General features: G+C 53.7%; 7 protein-coding genes across 7 annotated transcripts; 4 read left to right on the plus strand and 3 right to left on the minus strand.

Annotated features, from left to right (window-relative positions):
- Positions 1-413: 413 nt before the first annotated feature.
- BJY04DRAFT_209869 (amino acid permease/ SLC12A domain-containing protein) lies at positions 414-2,077 on the minus strand (the record flags this gene model as incomplete). Its single annotated transcript, XM_073714180.1, has 3 exons — positions 414-1,545; positions 1,598-1,883; positions 1,933-2,077. The coding sequence occupies 3 exons, from the start codon at positions 2,075-2,077 to the stop codon at positions 414-416; spliced, it is 1,563 nt and encodes a 520-aa protein (XP_073567416.1).
- A 546-nt stretch (positions 2,078-2,623) lies between these two features.
- On the plus strand, positions 2,624-4,009 carry BJY04DRAFT_221974 (M24 family metallopeptidase; the record flags this gene model as incomplete). The annotated part of the gene is made up of 1 exon (XM_073717269.1): positions 2,624-4,009. The coding sequence occupies one exon, from the start codon at positions 2,624-2,626 to the stop codon at positions 4,007-4,009; it is 1,386 nt and encodes a 461-aa protein (XP_073567417.1).
- Positions 4,010-4,103: 94 nt separating this feature from the next.
- Positions 4,104-5,617, minus strand: BJY04DRAFT_230566 (uncharacterized protein). The gene has a single exon (XM_073719318.1). The coding sequence runs from the start codon at positions 5,466-5,468 to the stop codon at positions 4,284-4,286; it is 1,185 nt and encodes a 394-aa protein (XP_073567418.1). The 5' UTR covers positions 5,469-5,617; the 3' UTR covers positions 4,104-4,283.
- A 389-nt stretch (positions 5,618-6,006) lies between these two features.
- Positions 6,007-8,323, plus strand: BJY04DRAFT_221976 (Zn(II)2Cys6 transcription factor; the record flags this gene model as incomplete). Its single annotated transcript, XM_073717270.1, has 4 exons — positions 6,007-6,077; positions 6,131-6,285; positions 6,342-7,336; positions 7,391-8,323. The coding sequence occupies 4 exons, from the start codon at positions 6,007-6,009 to the stop codon at positions 8,321-8,323; spliced, it is 2,154 nt and encodes a 717-aa protein (XP_073567419.1).
- A 527-nt stretch (positions 8,324-8,850) lies between these two features.
- On the minus strand, positions 8,851-10,554 carry BJY04DRAFT_209873 (NAD-dependent succinate-semialdehyde dehydrogenase; the record flags this gene model as incomplete). Its single annotated transcript, XM_073714181.1, has 4 exons — positions 8,851-9,002; positions 9,057-10,310; positions 10,379-10,466; positions 10,531-10,554. 4 exons carry the CDS (start codon positions 10,552-10,554, stop codon positions 8,851-8,853), a joined length of 1,518 nt encoding a protein of 505 aa, XP_073567420.1.
- Positions 10,555-11,155: 601 nt separating this feature from the next.
- BJY04DRAFT_230573 (copper amine oxidase) lies at positions 11,156-13,565 on the plus strand. The gene is made up of 2 exons (XM_073719319.1): positions 11,156-11,634; positions 11,684-13,565. The coding sequence occupies exons 1-2, from the start codon at positions 11,161-11,163 to the stop codon at positions 13,250-13,252; spliced, it is 2,043 nt and encodes a 680-aa protein (XP_073567421.1). The 5' UTR covers positions 11,156-11,160; the 3' UTR covers positions 13,253-13,565.
- Positions 13,566-14,235: 670 nt separating this feature from the next.
- BJY04DRAFT_221979 (uncharacterized protein) lies at positions 14,236-14,679 on the plus strand (the record flags this gene model as incomplete). Its single annotated transcript, XM_073717271.1, has 1 exon — positions 14,236-14,679. One exon carries the CDS (start codon positions 14,236-14,238, stop codon positions 14,677-14,679), a length of 444 nt encoding a protein of 147 aa, XP_073567422.1.
- Between the last annotated feature and the right edge of the window lie 615 nt (positions 14,680-15,294).

Genomic DNA, 15,294 nt, shown 5'->3' on the forward strand with positions numbered 1-15,294 from the left:
CTAAGTCTTGTTAAACACGAGCCTATTAGAAACGGGCTGTAAACGAGGTTGCTAACTTAGCTAGCTCGTGTCGGGTAGAGAGCAGCATGTGCACGGAACCTCTGTGTACTCGCTCTTCCATGTCAGATAGACTCACCAGAAGAAGATACACAGAAGAAGAGCCTGGATCTAAGATGTAAGAAAGTATACGGGTAGACCCATAGTAGTATTATTTACTATCTGTATATCTTCCTAAGATATTATTTTAAGTATATTACGGCAGACTCGAGGCTTGTCCTTGAGAAGCGCAATGGCATTGTTTGCGTGGTTTCTGGAAGGTACTACAACTAGAAACAGAGACGAGAATACACTCTAATGCTCCGGACGTGTAAAAGGCTACATATCATTACACCATATCAACTCCAACCACTCACTCAGTAGTCTACATGTTCCAACCCCTCTGTAATATCAATCTCCCTGGCCCCAATCCACAACGGATCCCGCCTCCCCTTGACCAGCTTATGCCCGGCATAGATAACCACAAACGCCGGAATGCCAATGTACGCCGTGAAAAAGCTCTCCGCACTCAACTGGCCCGGAAAGAAAACGTTAAACCCGTTAATCAGCATCAGCACCGTGAAGAAGGCCAGCGCAAACCACGCCCCGTACGGCTGCGTCCAGCTATGGTACGGCAGCTCCGGCTTCCCTTGTGTTTTCCACGCCGCCCGGAACCGGAGATACACGATGCAGCAGCAGATCCAGGAGATGAATGCTGATGTGTTGGTTATGGTTACGAACCACGTGAATACGGTGGAGCTGCTGCTTGCGCAGTTCAGGTATGAGAGGAGGCCGAACAGGCTGCAGCCCATGACGGCGGCGTAGGGGACTCCGCGCTTTGTGCAGCGGAGAAAGATCTTCGGTGCCTGGCCCGAGATAGCGAGGGCGTAGAGGGCTCTTGAGCTCATGTAGAGGTATGCGTTGCCGGCGGACCAGGCGGTTGTGAGGATCGCGGCGTTTATAACACTGTCCAGGCCGCGGATGCCGGCGTGCTGGATTCCAACGACGAAAGCGGAAGATTTTGCGTCGCTGCTGGAGCCGCTGACGAGGGCGTCGATGTTAGAGGGGCAGATGACGCCGATGGCGAGGACGGTGCCGATGTAGAAGATGAGCAGGCGCAGGATGAAGCGGTTGGCGGCTTTGTGGAGGTCTCTTTGGGGGTTGCGCATTTCCCCGCTTGTCGCGATGAGCAGTTCGGGGCTGAATGTGAAGGGGAAGGCGCTGAGGATGAGGGTTCGAATGAAGGCGATGAAGCGCCCGGTGTCACCGTCGGCAAGCCAGGTGTTTATCGCGCCTGGGTCTTTCCAGTAGTGGAAGCCAAGAATGCCATCTTGGTTGGGGCCGCCGCCCCAGAAGAGTACGAAGGAGAGGATCAAAAGGCCGATGATGGTTATGACTTTGATGGAGGAGAACCAGAACTCGGACTCGCCGTAGTAGCTCACAGGGAGGAAGTTGAGGGTGACCATCAGGACCATGAAGAGGGTGATCCAGACTGCCACATTGACGGGACTGGAAAGAATTAGTCTGTGCATGATTGGAACTACTAGAGTGGTTCTCTTACCTATCCCAGTAGTCGATTACCAAAGCACCAGCGGTGATTTCGTAGGGAACTAGGATGCCCAGTGAATACACATAGAGCCAGCCCATGGCAAACCCCAGGCTTTTCGACACATAGCGAGTGCCGTAGTACGACATGGAAGCACCGCCAACCGGAAGATAAGACACAACCTCCACAACCGCTGTCACGATGATATGAACAAGGAAGCTCATGAGGATGAACGCAATAAGCAAAAGCCCTGGTCCACCCAACGCCAACGATGTGCCGGTGCCGACGAAAAGACCCGTTCCTGTAGGGTGAGTTAGCGCACGTTGATGAAGCTGCTGCAGGACGCATACCGACACAGCCTCCAAGGGCTATCATCTGGGTGTGACGCGGCTTCAGCTCACGCTTGATGGAGCCATTGCTGAGCATCTCGACAGAGGCAACGCCGGTGCTCGCTGTGCGGGCAAGCTCGCCTTCTTTCGTATCGTCTTTTGCCATGACGAGCAGGTTCTAGAGCCAGGGCAGTTTGAACAAGGGTATGGACGTGCTGGTCAGGGATGATTGAGATGATATGTGGTATAGGTAGACCCCAGGAAAGCTCTCGATATAAAAGATGGACACATCAGACCAAGTAATACCCCAGATACCAAACCGCCGGGAGATAGGACCAGGCCATATTGGGACCGGTGGTGGCTGCCAAGTTGATATTCTTATCTGCGGAATCTCCATCCATTGTGGAGGCGTTATTGACACCCACCGCTCACTATTCACACGACTTCCGCCTCTCGCAGGCTCCTTCCGCATTCGCTCGCCCCCTTCGTAGGGCCCAGTGACTCCAACAAGGGGCAAGATGGGTTCCTTAGCTCCGCCAGACTGACTGCCCAGGATTGTATGCTCCCATGGAGAAAGAGACAACGAGCTTCCTAGTCCGTTACTCCAACTACTGCATCGCAGATGGACGTTGGGCCATGCAAGACGTCGATAAGAAGGTCTCGTATCCCTCCTTGACTGCGAGGCAAATCACCAGAGCCGTTTCAATCCAACATGACTACCATTAAGAAGCCCCAGCCCTTCACGAAGGCATTGCACTTCAGCGAAAAAGAATTCGAGGAGCGCCGCCACCGCGCCCTCGAGCTCATCAAGCGCGAGAAGCTTGACGGTTTCCTCATCACCAAGCAGGAAACGCTGTACTACCTGACGGGCTATGATACTTTTGGATATGTCTTCTTCCAAGCCATGTACTTCCACAACGACGGCTCCATGAAGCTGATCACCCGCATGCCTGACCTCCGACAAGCGCTCTACACCTCCGTGCTTAAATACGAGGACATCTTAATCCGATCGGACGACGCAGGCAGCAACCCGGTCTCCTTGGTCCCAGTTGTCCTTAAAGAGTTTGGCATCAACTCGCCATCCAAGCGCATTGGCTTTGAGCCCAACTCTGCCACCCTGACTCTCGAGATCGGAAAGCTTCTTGAGGAATCCGTGGCGGGCCTTTGCACCCTAGTCAACCACAGCAACCTCTTCACCCGCGAGCTCCGCATCATCAAATCGCCAACCGAACTCCGCAAGGTCCGGAAAGCGGCCTACCTCGCCGACTTTTCGCTGATCCGCGCCCTGAAGGTGGCCAAGCCAGGCGCCTACGAAGGCGATCTCTGGCGCGAGCTCATGGGCACCATCTACGAAGGTGGCGGCGACGACCCTGCCAACGAGAACATCATGGTGTCCGGAAACAAGGCCGTGCTCACCCGCTACTCAACCGGTCGCTCCAAGATCGACCGCCAGCTCACAATCGAACACGCCGCGGTGTATAAACACTACCACGCATGCCTCATGCGGACGGTGCACATTGGCGGTGTCACAAAACTCGCCCGCCGCATGTTTGAAGTCAACATTCTTCAAATGGAAGCAGCCATGGCCGCCCTCAAACCAGGCCGCGAGATCGGCGACGTCTTCGAAGCGTACGCGCGAATCGCCGACGAAAACGGCTTCAAGGACCAGCGCTTCAACGCCTGCGGATACTCCCTCGGGGCTACATTCTCGCCTACCTGGATGGACTACCCTATGTTCGTCCGCGGCCAGAACGTCATTGCACAGCCCGGAATGGTCTTCTTCATCCACATCATCCTGATGGACAAGGCGACGGACACAGCAAGCTCGATTGGACAGACAGTGGAAGTCACAGAAGACGGGTGCGTCTCGCTCTCGAAGTTACCGTTCCATATCACGAGAAAGCAGACCCTTGCTGCGTGGAAGAAGATTCGCAAGGAGGATTACGGCTTCGGCAAAGAGGAGGAAGATGAGGGAGAGAATCTCCGCGATATCGAACTCTCTGAGGGAGAAGAGGATGAGGAGGACTTTGATGTTGAATATGATTTTAGTGACTATGAACCTTCGGCACCACCGGGCGACCCTACGAGAAGGGCCTAAATGGCTTAGATAGTGTACAGCTTCTAAGTGATTAATGGAGATGATGCGCTCAGAGAGCTACAAACCCTTCCCTGAGTTTCTTTGAATGTACACCCCATGTATCACTTTTGTATTTCTGTTCAAAGTTGTGGTAGACGATATGTTGCGCTTACGAGTCCATCCACACAAAAGCACTCGGATGGATACAGCAGGCTAGAGACTTATCGAGCTCGAAATTGGGAAAGCAGGTGTTGTTCGTGGATTACTTCGCTTTTTCCATCCTGATATCGAAAGACTACGTGCAAAAGGTCTCTAAGATGGCCACAAACGAGTCCGCCAGGTCTCTAATGGATTGCACCTCGACCGACTCCTCCTTGGAATGCAACCCCCTCCCCCTCGGTCCCCATATAACACCAGGAATCCCCACCTCATCAAGCAAAGCCATATCAGTCCAGTATGTCTCGCTCTTGACCGGTGGTGCCGCGCCTGTGGTCTTCAGGGCCTTCTCAAGCACAAGACTCACAAACGAATGCTCCGCCGCAATAGCAAACGGCGGCCGATACGCCGTCACTCGCAGCTCAAACCAAAACTCAGGAACCGTCACCTTTAGCCTCTCTAACATACCCAGAAACTCACTCTTCACGCTCTCCACCGTCTCCCCCGCGACCGTCCTACGCTCAATAGAGACGACACAGCTGGCCGGATACGAATTGATCTCCGCACCACCCCGAATCACACCGGCATGCACATTCGGCGCATCCAATCTCTGCCCAGTTCCAGACCTCGTCTGCAGCTCACTCGCATACCGATCCAACTCGACCAAAAAATACCCGGCCTTACAAATAGCATCCACACCCAGATCCGCCCTCGACCCATGCGCCGCCACACCACTAATCTCAACCTCCAGCAGCACATACCCCTTATGCGCATTGATGATCGCGAAATCCGTCGGCTCGGCGATAATCGCCGCATCAGCACGCCACCCAGCGGCAAGAGCCTGCTCGGTACCAATACTATCGCATTCCTCATCCGCGACCGCAGCGAGGATCACATCGCCCCGGAGATTAAGAGTCTTCGCAGCCGCAATCGCAACCATTGACGCCGCAAGGCCCGATTTCATGTCTGCGGCGCCGCGACCGTAGAGTCTTCCATCTGAGCTAATGTGTCCGCTCAACGGATCACCGTCGTAGCCGGTTAAAGTGACGGTGTCGGTGTGTCCGTTGAACATGAGGGATTTCCCGCCGCCGGAGCCCCGGGCGATGGCGACGACGGAGGGCCGGCCCGGGTGTTTTTCTTTGTCATCGAGCCAGTGGATTTCGATGCCTCGGTAAGTCAGCCATGCGGTAATGTATTGCGCGATGGCGGTTTCGCCGGTGGTGTTTGTGCCGGAGGATGGGGTGGAGGAGTCGATTTGGATAAGGTGTTGGGTTAGGGCTACCACGTCGGAGATGGTTACGTCGTGGGGGGTGGGGGGTGGCATCGTGAGGATGTTGCTGTTGAGAGTAGAGATGATCTGACTGTAGTTATAAGCTGAAGGTGTATATCTTGTATCTCAACCAATCGCTTTGGCGGAACTAAAGTGGAAGGAGCTAACGAGTATACGCAGGCAGGTACCTCCCTAAGTCCAATATAAGCTACACCTGCAGTAGGTGCAGGTGGAGTTCAGTGGAGTGGGAAGGTGCGATCGTTTGACTGGTTATATAAGTTAGGGACCCCTGCTGCTTCTAGATTCTCTCAAGATTCTCCGCATCTAGGCATCTACCCGGACTTGGTGAGAATGGACCTGGGCACTCTTGCCACATCTCGGTCTATCGACGCAGGAGACGCCACATCAGTGACAATGGACGACAAGCCTGGCGCCTTGCTTATCTATGCGGCTATGATTTAGCTAAGGCCAGCCGGTTGGAGGCGGTTATCAGCCAGTCATGCTCCACCGCAGCCTGCCTCCAACCCCGCAACGAACGACTCCAACTTCTCCAACCCACTGCCCAGTCCATCCTCCCTCGCTCCCCAAAGTCATGGTCGAACTCGTTTGGAATGCCAGCGTAGAACAACAGACAAGACCAACCAAGTCGGTTTCTTACAGCGGGTAAGTTTGATTCTCTCTGCACCCCATACCACTGAAACTGACGTGGCGAGTAGCTGCTGGACATGCCGGAAACGCCGCGTCAAATGCGATGAGCGACCCGGTACTTGCAGAGCCTGCGAACGGGCCAAGATCAAATGCGCGGGCTACGACGTGCGTCTGATTTGGAATGGTGACCCGAATACCAGTAGACGGCGCATCCATTTTGGTCGTGCGTACTGCCGGTTTACCTGGCCGGTGGGAATCAATACTGACAGTGAATGTTAGACGAGACTGCCTGCCCTCCGATGACCGATGACGAGGTCGCAAAGGCTCTATCCACCCTGGAGGGTACTACGGACAGGCCAGCAACCTCCACTACCACCACTATTGGACCCTTTTCGGTTTTCCACGCCCAGCCTGCCTCTCACACTCCGTCTTCGACGAGCGACGACTTGGATACTGGCACTTATCCACTTGACCAGGGTGATTCTTTGGAGAATTATGATACCAGCCCACAGTCCGACACTGCCTCATCCATTCCGAGGAGTTATTCCCCCCATCGTTATTATTCTGACTCAATGCCGCAGCTCTTGGGATCAGTTGGCGGATCTGACATCGTATTCAACGACATATTCCTGGACCAAGTCCACATAGAGAGCCCGATTTCAACATCACTACAAGAATCGTCATTCCAGACGGAACACACCGTCGAAAATACGAATAATCAGGGCACAGAATCACCACATCATTCCTCCCTCTCCTCCTCCTCCTCCTCTTGCGATCCCCCTGAACTTGAATTTACTCCCGCAGAAACCAGCGCTGCCATTTCCCTACCCCTATATCCTGCTGAACTGTCGGATGACATAAATGAAGACCATGGCGCTGAAGAAATTAGCTCCATTCTCTTTGAACATGACCTCGCAACAAGCATGATAGCGGAAACGACAGCGTCGATGTTGATGCAGCATTACATGCAGCACGTAGTCCATCTAATGCAGCCAGTATCGCACCCGAGAAACCCCTGGAAGACGGTCTACCTCCCACTTGCTTTGCAGGGTTCAGCCAGGCGCCTCCACTCGGCCAGTGCGGCGGTATTTCACAGTATCCTCTCCATCGCAGCTGTTAATCTGCAGGGTACAAGAACAGGGCAAGATGCTCTCAAGCAGCTTGCCTGTCATCATAAACAGCGGGCTCTAGTGTCACTGCAGAGCGCACTTGCTACCAAGTCAACCCCTTACAAGGACATCATGGCGGCAATACTCTCACTCGTATCTGCCGACGTAAGCGCCACCACCCGTGCTGCGCTCTCACAGACCTCTAGGCTGACCTTTTAGATCATGGATGGTGGCATGGCGGACCACTGGATTCATCTTGAGGCAGGGATCAAACTGCAAGCCTCTCGACACTACGCCACGCTAGTCAGCAAAGAAACCTGTCTTTTGAACAACATCTGCAAAATGCTTCATCTGTTCGGGCAGACAACGCTCTCGCCGTTCGTCAATAGCAAGCCCTGGCCTGGTCACGACGCCGTTCCTCGCGGGGCAGACCTCGATTCACTAGAGGCCAGCATCGAGTTTCTCTACGGAATTACACCCTCCATCGCCAGAGCAATCTTCAAGATATATCGACTCTCACAGTATGTTGCCTACTACCGACGAGAGCAAGTGGAGGAAGAGTATCCAGAATCCCTTTTGTCCGCCTGCGAGTCGCTCGCGGACACACTCTCCTCGTACGCAATAACCAGCGAATCATTCTCCTCGATCAACGCCGCAACGATCGGTGCAGAAGAACACATGCTTGACATTGCCCGTGCACAGGCCAAGGCCTTCCACAACGCTTCCCTAGTCTACTACTACCGCTCAATCCAGCAGTGTAGCCGGGCGAGCTTGCACCAGGAACAACGCGCTGTCCTGGACGCGATGAACGAGGCAGAGGACTTGAAAGTAAATACCTCAACAGCAGCTCCGCCACTAATCAATACAACTCTCACATCCACCGGCGATAGTTCCTTCCCAGCACCAATCACTTGGCCCGCGTTCGTGGCGTCTTGCGAGGCTGTCGGGGAACATCGGAAAGAGTGGGATACCTGGTGGCGGCGAGTGCAGGCCTACGGAATGAGAAGCTATGAGCAGCAGTATGCTATCATCAAGATGATTTGGGGGAGACTAGAGAAGGACCGTGGACATGAGGATCAAGAGCATTCGGATGGCGAACTTGATTGGCGAGAGATACTCGCCGAACTAGGCGTCCGGATTCTTCCTGTTTGATGAATGTATAACGATAATGATTCTGCGTATCGATGTGTCAGTTGATTACCTAGCATGCAGAACGACCGGATACTCCGTACTGCCACTGCCACTTCTCGCCCCGTTCTTATCTACAAACGTATTCAGATTGACCCGCCACATGAAGAGCCTCGAAGTTGAGACAGGCTGGGGCGGGCAAGAGGTCAGAAAGGCAACGATCTACAGTCTCCTCCCGCGAACGGAAGGAACCAGCGAGCTGAAAGGGGAATGATCGCTGAAGTGGATCTGGTTTAACTAGATGGAGTTTAGGGCTGGGCTTGGGCAAAGACTCAAATCTCAAAGAGCCTGATAAATGATTGTAGATATTAGATAGTGGTCCGGGGGATGGAGTCTATCTTCCATTGGATATCGCTACTTCCTTCAAAGGCTAATATCTCTGTGAAGGCTAGACAGTAATGCTTCCTTAGGTATCAGCGGTGATAAGTTATGGAATAGAATTTACGAGTTGCAATGACATATATTCGAACAGACAAAATATCTCCAGTTATCTACAACCTCGACTCAGCTGGGGCCGGAGCGACAGTCAGAGTCCCCGTTTTGGCGACCAGATACCCCTCAATCGCCACATCTTTGCCGGCTTCCTTGCCGTATCCAGACGCCTTTATGCCTCCAAAGGGTGACTCTGCTGCTGATGAGTTGCCTACAGAACAAGTCTCGTTAGATATTTCAAGCAATAGTATTCTAAGCAACGTACCGGTGTTCATGCCAATCATGCCCGCTTCCAGACTCTCCAACAACCGCCATGTGCGACTGGCGTCTTTCGTAAAGAAGTACGAGGCCAATCCCATACTGGTGTCATTCGCCATACGCACGACCTCCTCCTCTGTGTCGAATCTGTAAAGACCGAGAAGCGGTCCAAAGATTTCTTCCTTGGTAGTTAGCATATCCTCTGTCATTCCGGAGATAATAGTCGGTTCGAAGAAGTTCCCTCCATTCAGACCATCGCCAACCGCTCTCTTCCCACCCAGAACAACATCACCCCCTTTGTCAAGGGCATCCTTAACATGACTCTCCAACTTCTCAATGCCCCGTCCTGTCGTCAACGCTCCCATCGTGACCCCTGGCGCAGCTCCATGCCCAACCTTGATCTTCTTCGTCGCATCAACAGTCATGCCGAGGAACCTCTCATATACTTTCCTCTGCACATACACTCGGTTCGCGTGCGTGCACGCCTGGCCCGCGGTCCGCCACTTGAGAACCATCAGCGCCGCAAGCGCATCATCCAAATCCGCGTCATCAAAGATAATGAACGGGCAGTTCCCACCAAGTTCCAAGGTAACCTTTTTCAGCCCGACACTACAGTGTCTCGCAATCAACTCGCCAATCTGTGTACTCCCCGTAAAGCTCACCTTCCGCACAAGCGGATGCTTGCACAGTAGCTCGCTGACCGCAGGGGTGTGCTTGTTATCCGTTGTTATAATATTAACCACACCAGCCGGGAATCCAGCACGGAGCACGAGATCAGCCAGCGCAAGCACACTCAACGGTGTCTCAGGGGACGGCTTGATCACAATCGTACACCCCGCCGCAAGAGCCGCCGCAATCTTGCGGATCACCATTGCGACGGGAAAATTCCAGGGGACCAGTGCGACACACACTCCAATCGGCTGTTTGATCACGAATGTCCGCCTGTTATCGACGGATGGCTGCGCGACAGAGCCTCTGATCCGCTCGGCCTCGCCGGCAAACCACCATGAGAAGCCGAGGGCGTAGTCGACTTCACCGAGAGCTTCGGTCAGGGGCTTACCGGTTTCGTAGGTGACGAGTGTCGCGATGTCGGTCTTGGACGAGCTGATTAGGTTGTGCCAGCGGAGGAGTAGCTTTGCGCGGGTGCGCGGGTTGGTGTGGCGGTAGGTGAGGAACGAGGCGTGAGAGGACTGGATATAGCTGTCCACGTCGGAGGATGTATTCGTCGGGACGGTGGTAAAGGCGACACCGGTTCCTGGGTCTACATGCAGAGTGTTGGTCAGTCGGCCGGGCACATCAGCTAGGTTTAAGAAGATAATGGGAGCTTACCCTCAACCTCGAACCGCTTGCCAGACTGAGATTGTACCCATTTTCCGTTGAGAAGCGATGCATCGTGCAGCAAGGACGGGTCATTCAGCTGCGTCGACGCCGGATTGTGAGATTGCGTTACGGGATTGCTCGACGAGCGAGGGAATACTCACCGTAAATGGGGGAGTGTTCGACATGTTCAAAGGCCAAGAGGTGCACGCTATGAGAAATCACGATAAGGAGAAGATAGGAGGGTATAAGCTGGCAGAGAAAGGTGGTTTAATATCCGGCAGGTGGAAAGCCCTTCGCAGCTGCTATACCTCGTCCTTTCCTTCCTTTAGGGGACCGGATGAGCGGAGAGGGTAGTCCCAGGTATCCCTGCTGCATGGATCTATTCGATAATTCGATGCAGATATTTTTAATCCAGTCTAATCGAAGCTTCTAAAAGCGACCGCGGCTTGGAGAAGATGAATAGTTCAAAGACGCCAAGATGGTCGCTCGCTCCTTCCGTTAAAGATCACCTTTATTACAGCAATTCCTTGGAGAGGATCACTCATGACTACGGTGTAGGATGAAGCTTATCCTTCGGCTGTACCTAACCTTAGCGGCCTGTTCAGTCGCTTATTCTTAACCTTAGCAGTCATTAAGCGCCTTCTCCTGACACCTCCACCTCTTCTGCAACCCTGTATGGCTGGAAGTGCGAGCATTGCCATTCCTCCTAACCCAGCGCCCTATTTAATCCATACATCCCCAGCTTATTCTGCTCAGACATACCAACCATCTCTACTGAAATCAATTCCAGAATGCACCCCCTTGACCCCCTGTCTCCCGCGGAGATTACCAGGGTTGCCGCCATCGTGCGCGCCCATTTCCCGGGACAGGCTCCTGCTTTCCGCTTCATCACCTTGAAGGAGCCTGCTAAGCAGGAGATGCTTCCCTTATTGGAGAGCGAGCACAAGGGCCTCCCCATCACTACCAGACCGGCTCGTCTTTCTCGCGTTCAGGTAGTTCTTCGCGGTGATAAGGGCGCCAACCAGCTCACCGAGTTGCAAGTCAACCTCAACAGCGAAACTGTCATAAAAAGTGAGCACCTGGTAGGGCGGCATTCCTTTATCGACCCTGATTACATGCGACTGGTCGAGGAGGCATGTCTTGCAGATGGCCGAGTACAGGAGGAAATCAAGAAGCTCAAGCTACCGGCCAGCTCCACCGTCGTCGTTGAGCCATGGGCTTACGGGACCGATGGTGCCAACGATATGTCGGAGAGAATATCCATGGTACGTATCATCCTCCTTCTCTCCTGGCTAAGGCTAATCCATCATGCAGTGCTGGTTTTATCTGCGTCTGCTGGAGCACCCCGACGCCAACTACTACGCCTATCCGCTGGACCTGTGTGCAGAGGTTTCCGAGCAGCTTAAGGTGACCAAGATCTACTACCTGCCCTCGGCTCACGAAGAGCGCATCAGCGATCAGCCACGGCCCTTTGATATCAACAAAATCCATTCCACAGTGGACAGCGAGTACCACCCCAGTCTGCGACCGCCACCACGCCAAACCACCAAGCCTTATCAGGTTGTCCAGCCCGAGGGTCCTTCATTCAGCTCCCAGGGCAACTTCATCTCGTGGGAAAAGTGGACTATGCGGGTGGGCTTCAACTACCGAGAGGGCCTTACCCTCCACGACATTCGCTACGATGGACGCAGTCTGTTCTACCGTCTCTCGCTGTCCGAGATGTTTGTGCCCTACGGTGACCCCCGTTCGCCATACCCCCGCAAAGCAGCCTTCGACCTGGGCAGCGACGGTGCTGGTGTCAATGCAAACAACCTCCGACTCGGGTGCGACTGCCTAGGTCTGATCAAGTACTTCGACGGCTGGCACAACACCTCCTCCGGAGACCCCCTCAAACTGCCCAACGTGATTTGCTGCCACGAACAAGACGACGGCATCCTCTGGAAACACACCAACTTCCGCACCCAGAACGCCGTCGTCACCCGCGCGCGTATTCTCGTCCTGCAAACCATCATCACCGTCAGCAACTACGAATATATCTTCGCCTTCCAATTCAGTCAAGACGCCTCCATCCACTACGAAGTCCGCGCCACCGGCATCCTCTCAACCTGCCCGATAAACCTCGACCACAAAGTCCCCTATGGCACCATCGTAGCCCCCGGCGTTCTCGCCCCCTACCACCAGCACCTCTTCTGCCTGCGCATGGACCCCTGGATCGACGGCAACCTGCAGAACTCTCTACAGGTGGAAGAGTCCCACGCCATGCCCGTGAACGACCCAGCAATCCACAACCCCTTCGGCGTCGGCTACAGCACGCGATCCGAAACAGTAACCACAGAGACAGGCCTCGACCTAGATTTCACCAAAAACCGCACCTTCAAGATCGTCAACGAAGCCTCCATAAATCCCATCACTAAAACCCCGGTCGGCTTCAAGCTCCTCCCCTCATACAGCCAGATGCTCCTCTCCCACCCAGACTCCTACCACGCGCACCGCTCCGAGTACGCCGCGCACGCGGTCTGGGTGACCAGATATGACGACGAGGAATTCTTCCCGGCGGGTCGACACACGATGCAGTCGACTGGTGGGGAGGGGATCAAGAGCTCCATTGAACGAAGGAAGAAGGACCCGAATTCCAGCTCGTCTGTCCGGAACGAGGATATCGTTGTCTGGCACACTTTTGGCTCGACGCATAACCCGCGGATTGAGGATTGGCCTGTTATGCCGATGGATCGGATGGTGGTAGGTCTTAAGCCGGTGAATTTCTTTACGGGGAATCCGGGGTTGGATGTGGCACCGTCGACGCAGGAGAGGAATCGGAGTGTGCTTGTTGGTGGGGAGGGGGAGACGGTCGTGGCGCCGTCGGATGCTTGTTGTAGGTTGTAAGAGAATAAGTCGTGTATGTAAGGACGCGCATTCAGCTGTGGCTTCTGCTGCATTACTGGAAAACACTCAATTCAGAGTAGACTATTGTTGGAGCGTAGTAATGGAGCCATCTGCTGAAGCCATGGGACGCATATTCAGTACCTAATATTTGTCCCTGTACACTCCCTAATGATTGTAACTCAGATGCCTGTGACGAGGATCCGGATACCGCTCTTCAGAGACGTAACCGACTGAACGAAGTGTTTATGATGGATATCAGGTATAGATAGATCTTATTGATGGCTCAAGAGCACACGTGCCTCGTCAAGAATGCCAGACTTGGTGTCACGCTGTCACGAGCTGGCTCAGGATAGAATTCATTTCGTCTGTCCATCGGGTTCTCTCTATTACAGCCTGCAAGGTTCCCAGTGGCAACCATGCAGGCTGTAATAGGCCATGTCTTAGTAACCACTGTAGCTGAAGCTGAGCTTACCCTCGGCATAAGGCATGACTCCACCAACCACTCGGGAATTCTCCGGGGAAGGTTAGAATGTCTCATTTTTTCTTGGATGGAAGGAGGGGGATCGACAGTGGCCGTCAGAAGCTTGGAATGGAATCCCATCATCCGATCAGTGTCTCACTCCACTTTCTTCACTCTGCTGAGACATGGCCAACGACATAGGGTTCTGCTATATTTAGTGCGGCTGCTTCTCCGCATAGCGGGGACTACTATACTTCTGTCTCACTTTCTCCACGGTAGGCTGATATTGGCCTCTTGAGTCTTGACCGACTTCATCCTGAGGTCATGTCATGAGGTCTTCACCATCTCCCGTATTCGCTTTGGTCGAAGAAAGAATGTTCCGCGATACTCCGACGAGAAGTCTATAAATACCAGGATGCTCCCTGCTCAAAGGTCACTCCAATCCTCCAGCCTCCAAACCACAATTCAACCAAAGACCTACAAGCAAACCAAACCCAACAACTCTCATAAACCAACCACCAAAATGAAGCTCACCCTCACCCCCCTCATCGCCGCCCTCACCCTCTCCACCGGCACGCTCGCCGCCCCCGCCCCCTCCGAATCCAAATCCATGATGGTATCCAACACCCAATGGACCATCACAAACCTCAAGCGCGTCTGCACCGCCGCCGACACAAAATGCACCTGGGCCTTCGGCATTAACAACGGCGCCGCAACCACCCCCTGCACCTACGTCGTCAACGGCTCCCCAGCCTCCCAGGCCAACGGCGGGCCCGGCACCTGCGGCAAATACACCGTTACGTCGGGCTGGAGCGGGCAGTTCGGTCCCAACAATGGATTCACCACCCTGTCGGTTGTGAACCAGGATAGTCGCCAGATTGTCTGGCCGGCTTATACCGATGCCCAGGTTAAGGGGGGGAAGGTGGTGAAGCCGGATCAGGCTTATACGCCTGCTGCGCTGCCTTAGATGAGGTTGGTCTTGCCTAGATGGGTTGTGCAGGGGCGGTTTTGATATACTTTGGTTATCCGAACCTTTTGTGTGAATGTACATATCCGCTGGGCACTGCTTCTGGCTACTCGTACTCGTACTCGCATTAATGTCGCTAATACCAGAAACTAAATAATGATGTCAGTTTGAAGCATTCCGTGCTCATGGTCCGGTCTGTTGAATCGGTAGAATCCACAAGGCGATTGACGTACCCGCTCTCTCTCTACTTCAAGGCTGCCAGTGCTCTTGCTGGCGACGTCATCTATTGTCCAGCGGAAAGGCCATGTCACGCAAACCGTATATAGTAGCCAGATTCAAGTACCTATCCGATTCCTCAATACAACAACCTTGGGCGAAATCTCAATGCGAAGGGTTCTCAGCATCTTCAGCAGCGGTCATGTAAGCTTGTTATAGGGTTGTCTTGTATTGTAAACATTGATATTTCACTTTGAGCTAGGTAGGATACAGAGACATGGAACCCTCGCTCTCGAACTAAACAAGCAAGATCTATCTAGTGGTCTTGTATTGTACAGCAAACCTCGGCCTTTTGCTACCAGAGCCTTCAACCGAAATACGAGTATAGTGTGATGCAGT

The sequence above is a fragment of the Aspergillus karnatakaensis genome (assembly GCF_047715665.1).
Source record: "Aspergillus karnatakaensis strain CBS 102800 unplaced genomic scaffold BJY04scaffold_54, whole genome shotgun sequence".
NCBI classification, from domain to species: domain Eukaryota; kingdom Fungi; phylum Ascomycota; class Eurotiomycetes; order Eurotiales; family Aspergillaceae; genus Aspergillus; species Aspergillus karnatakaensis.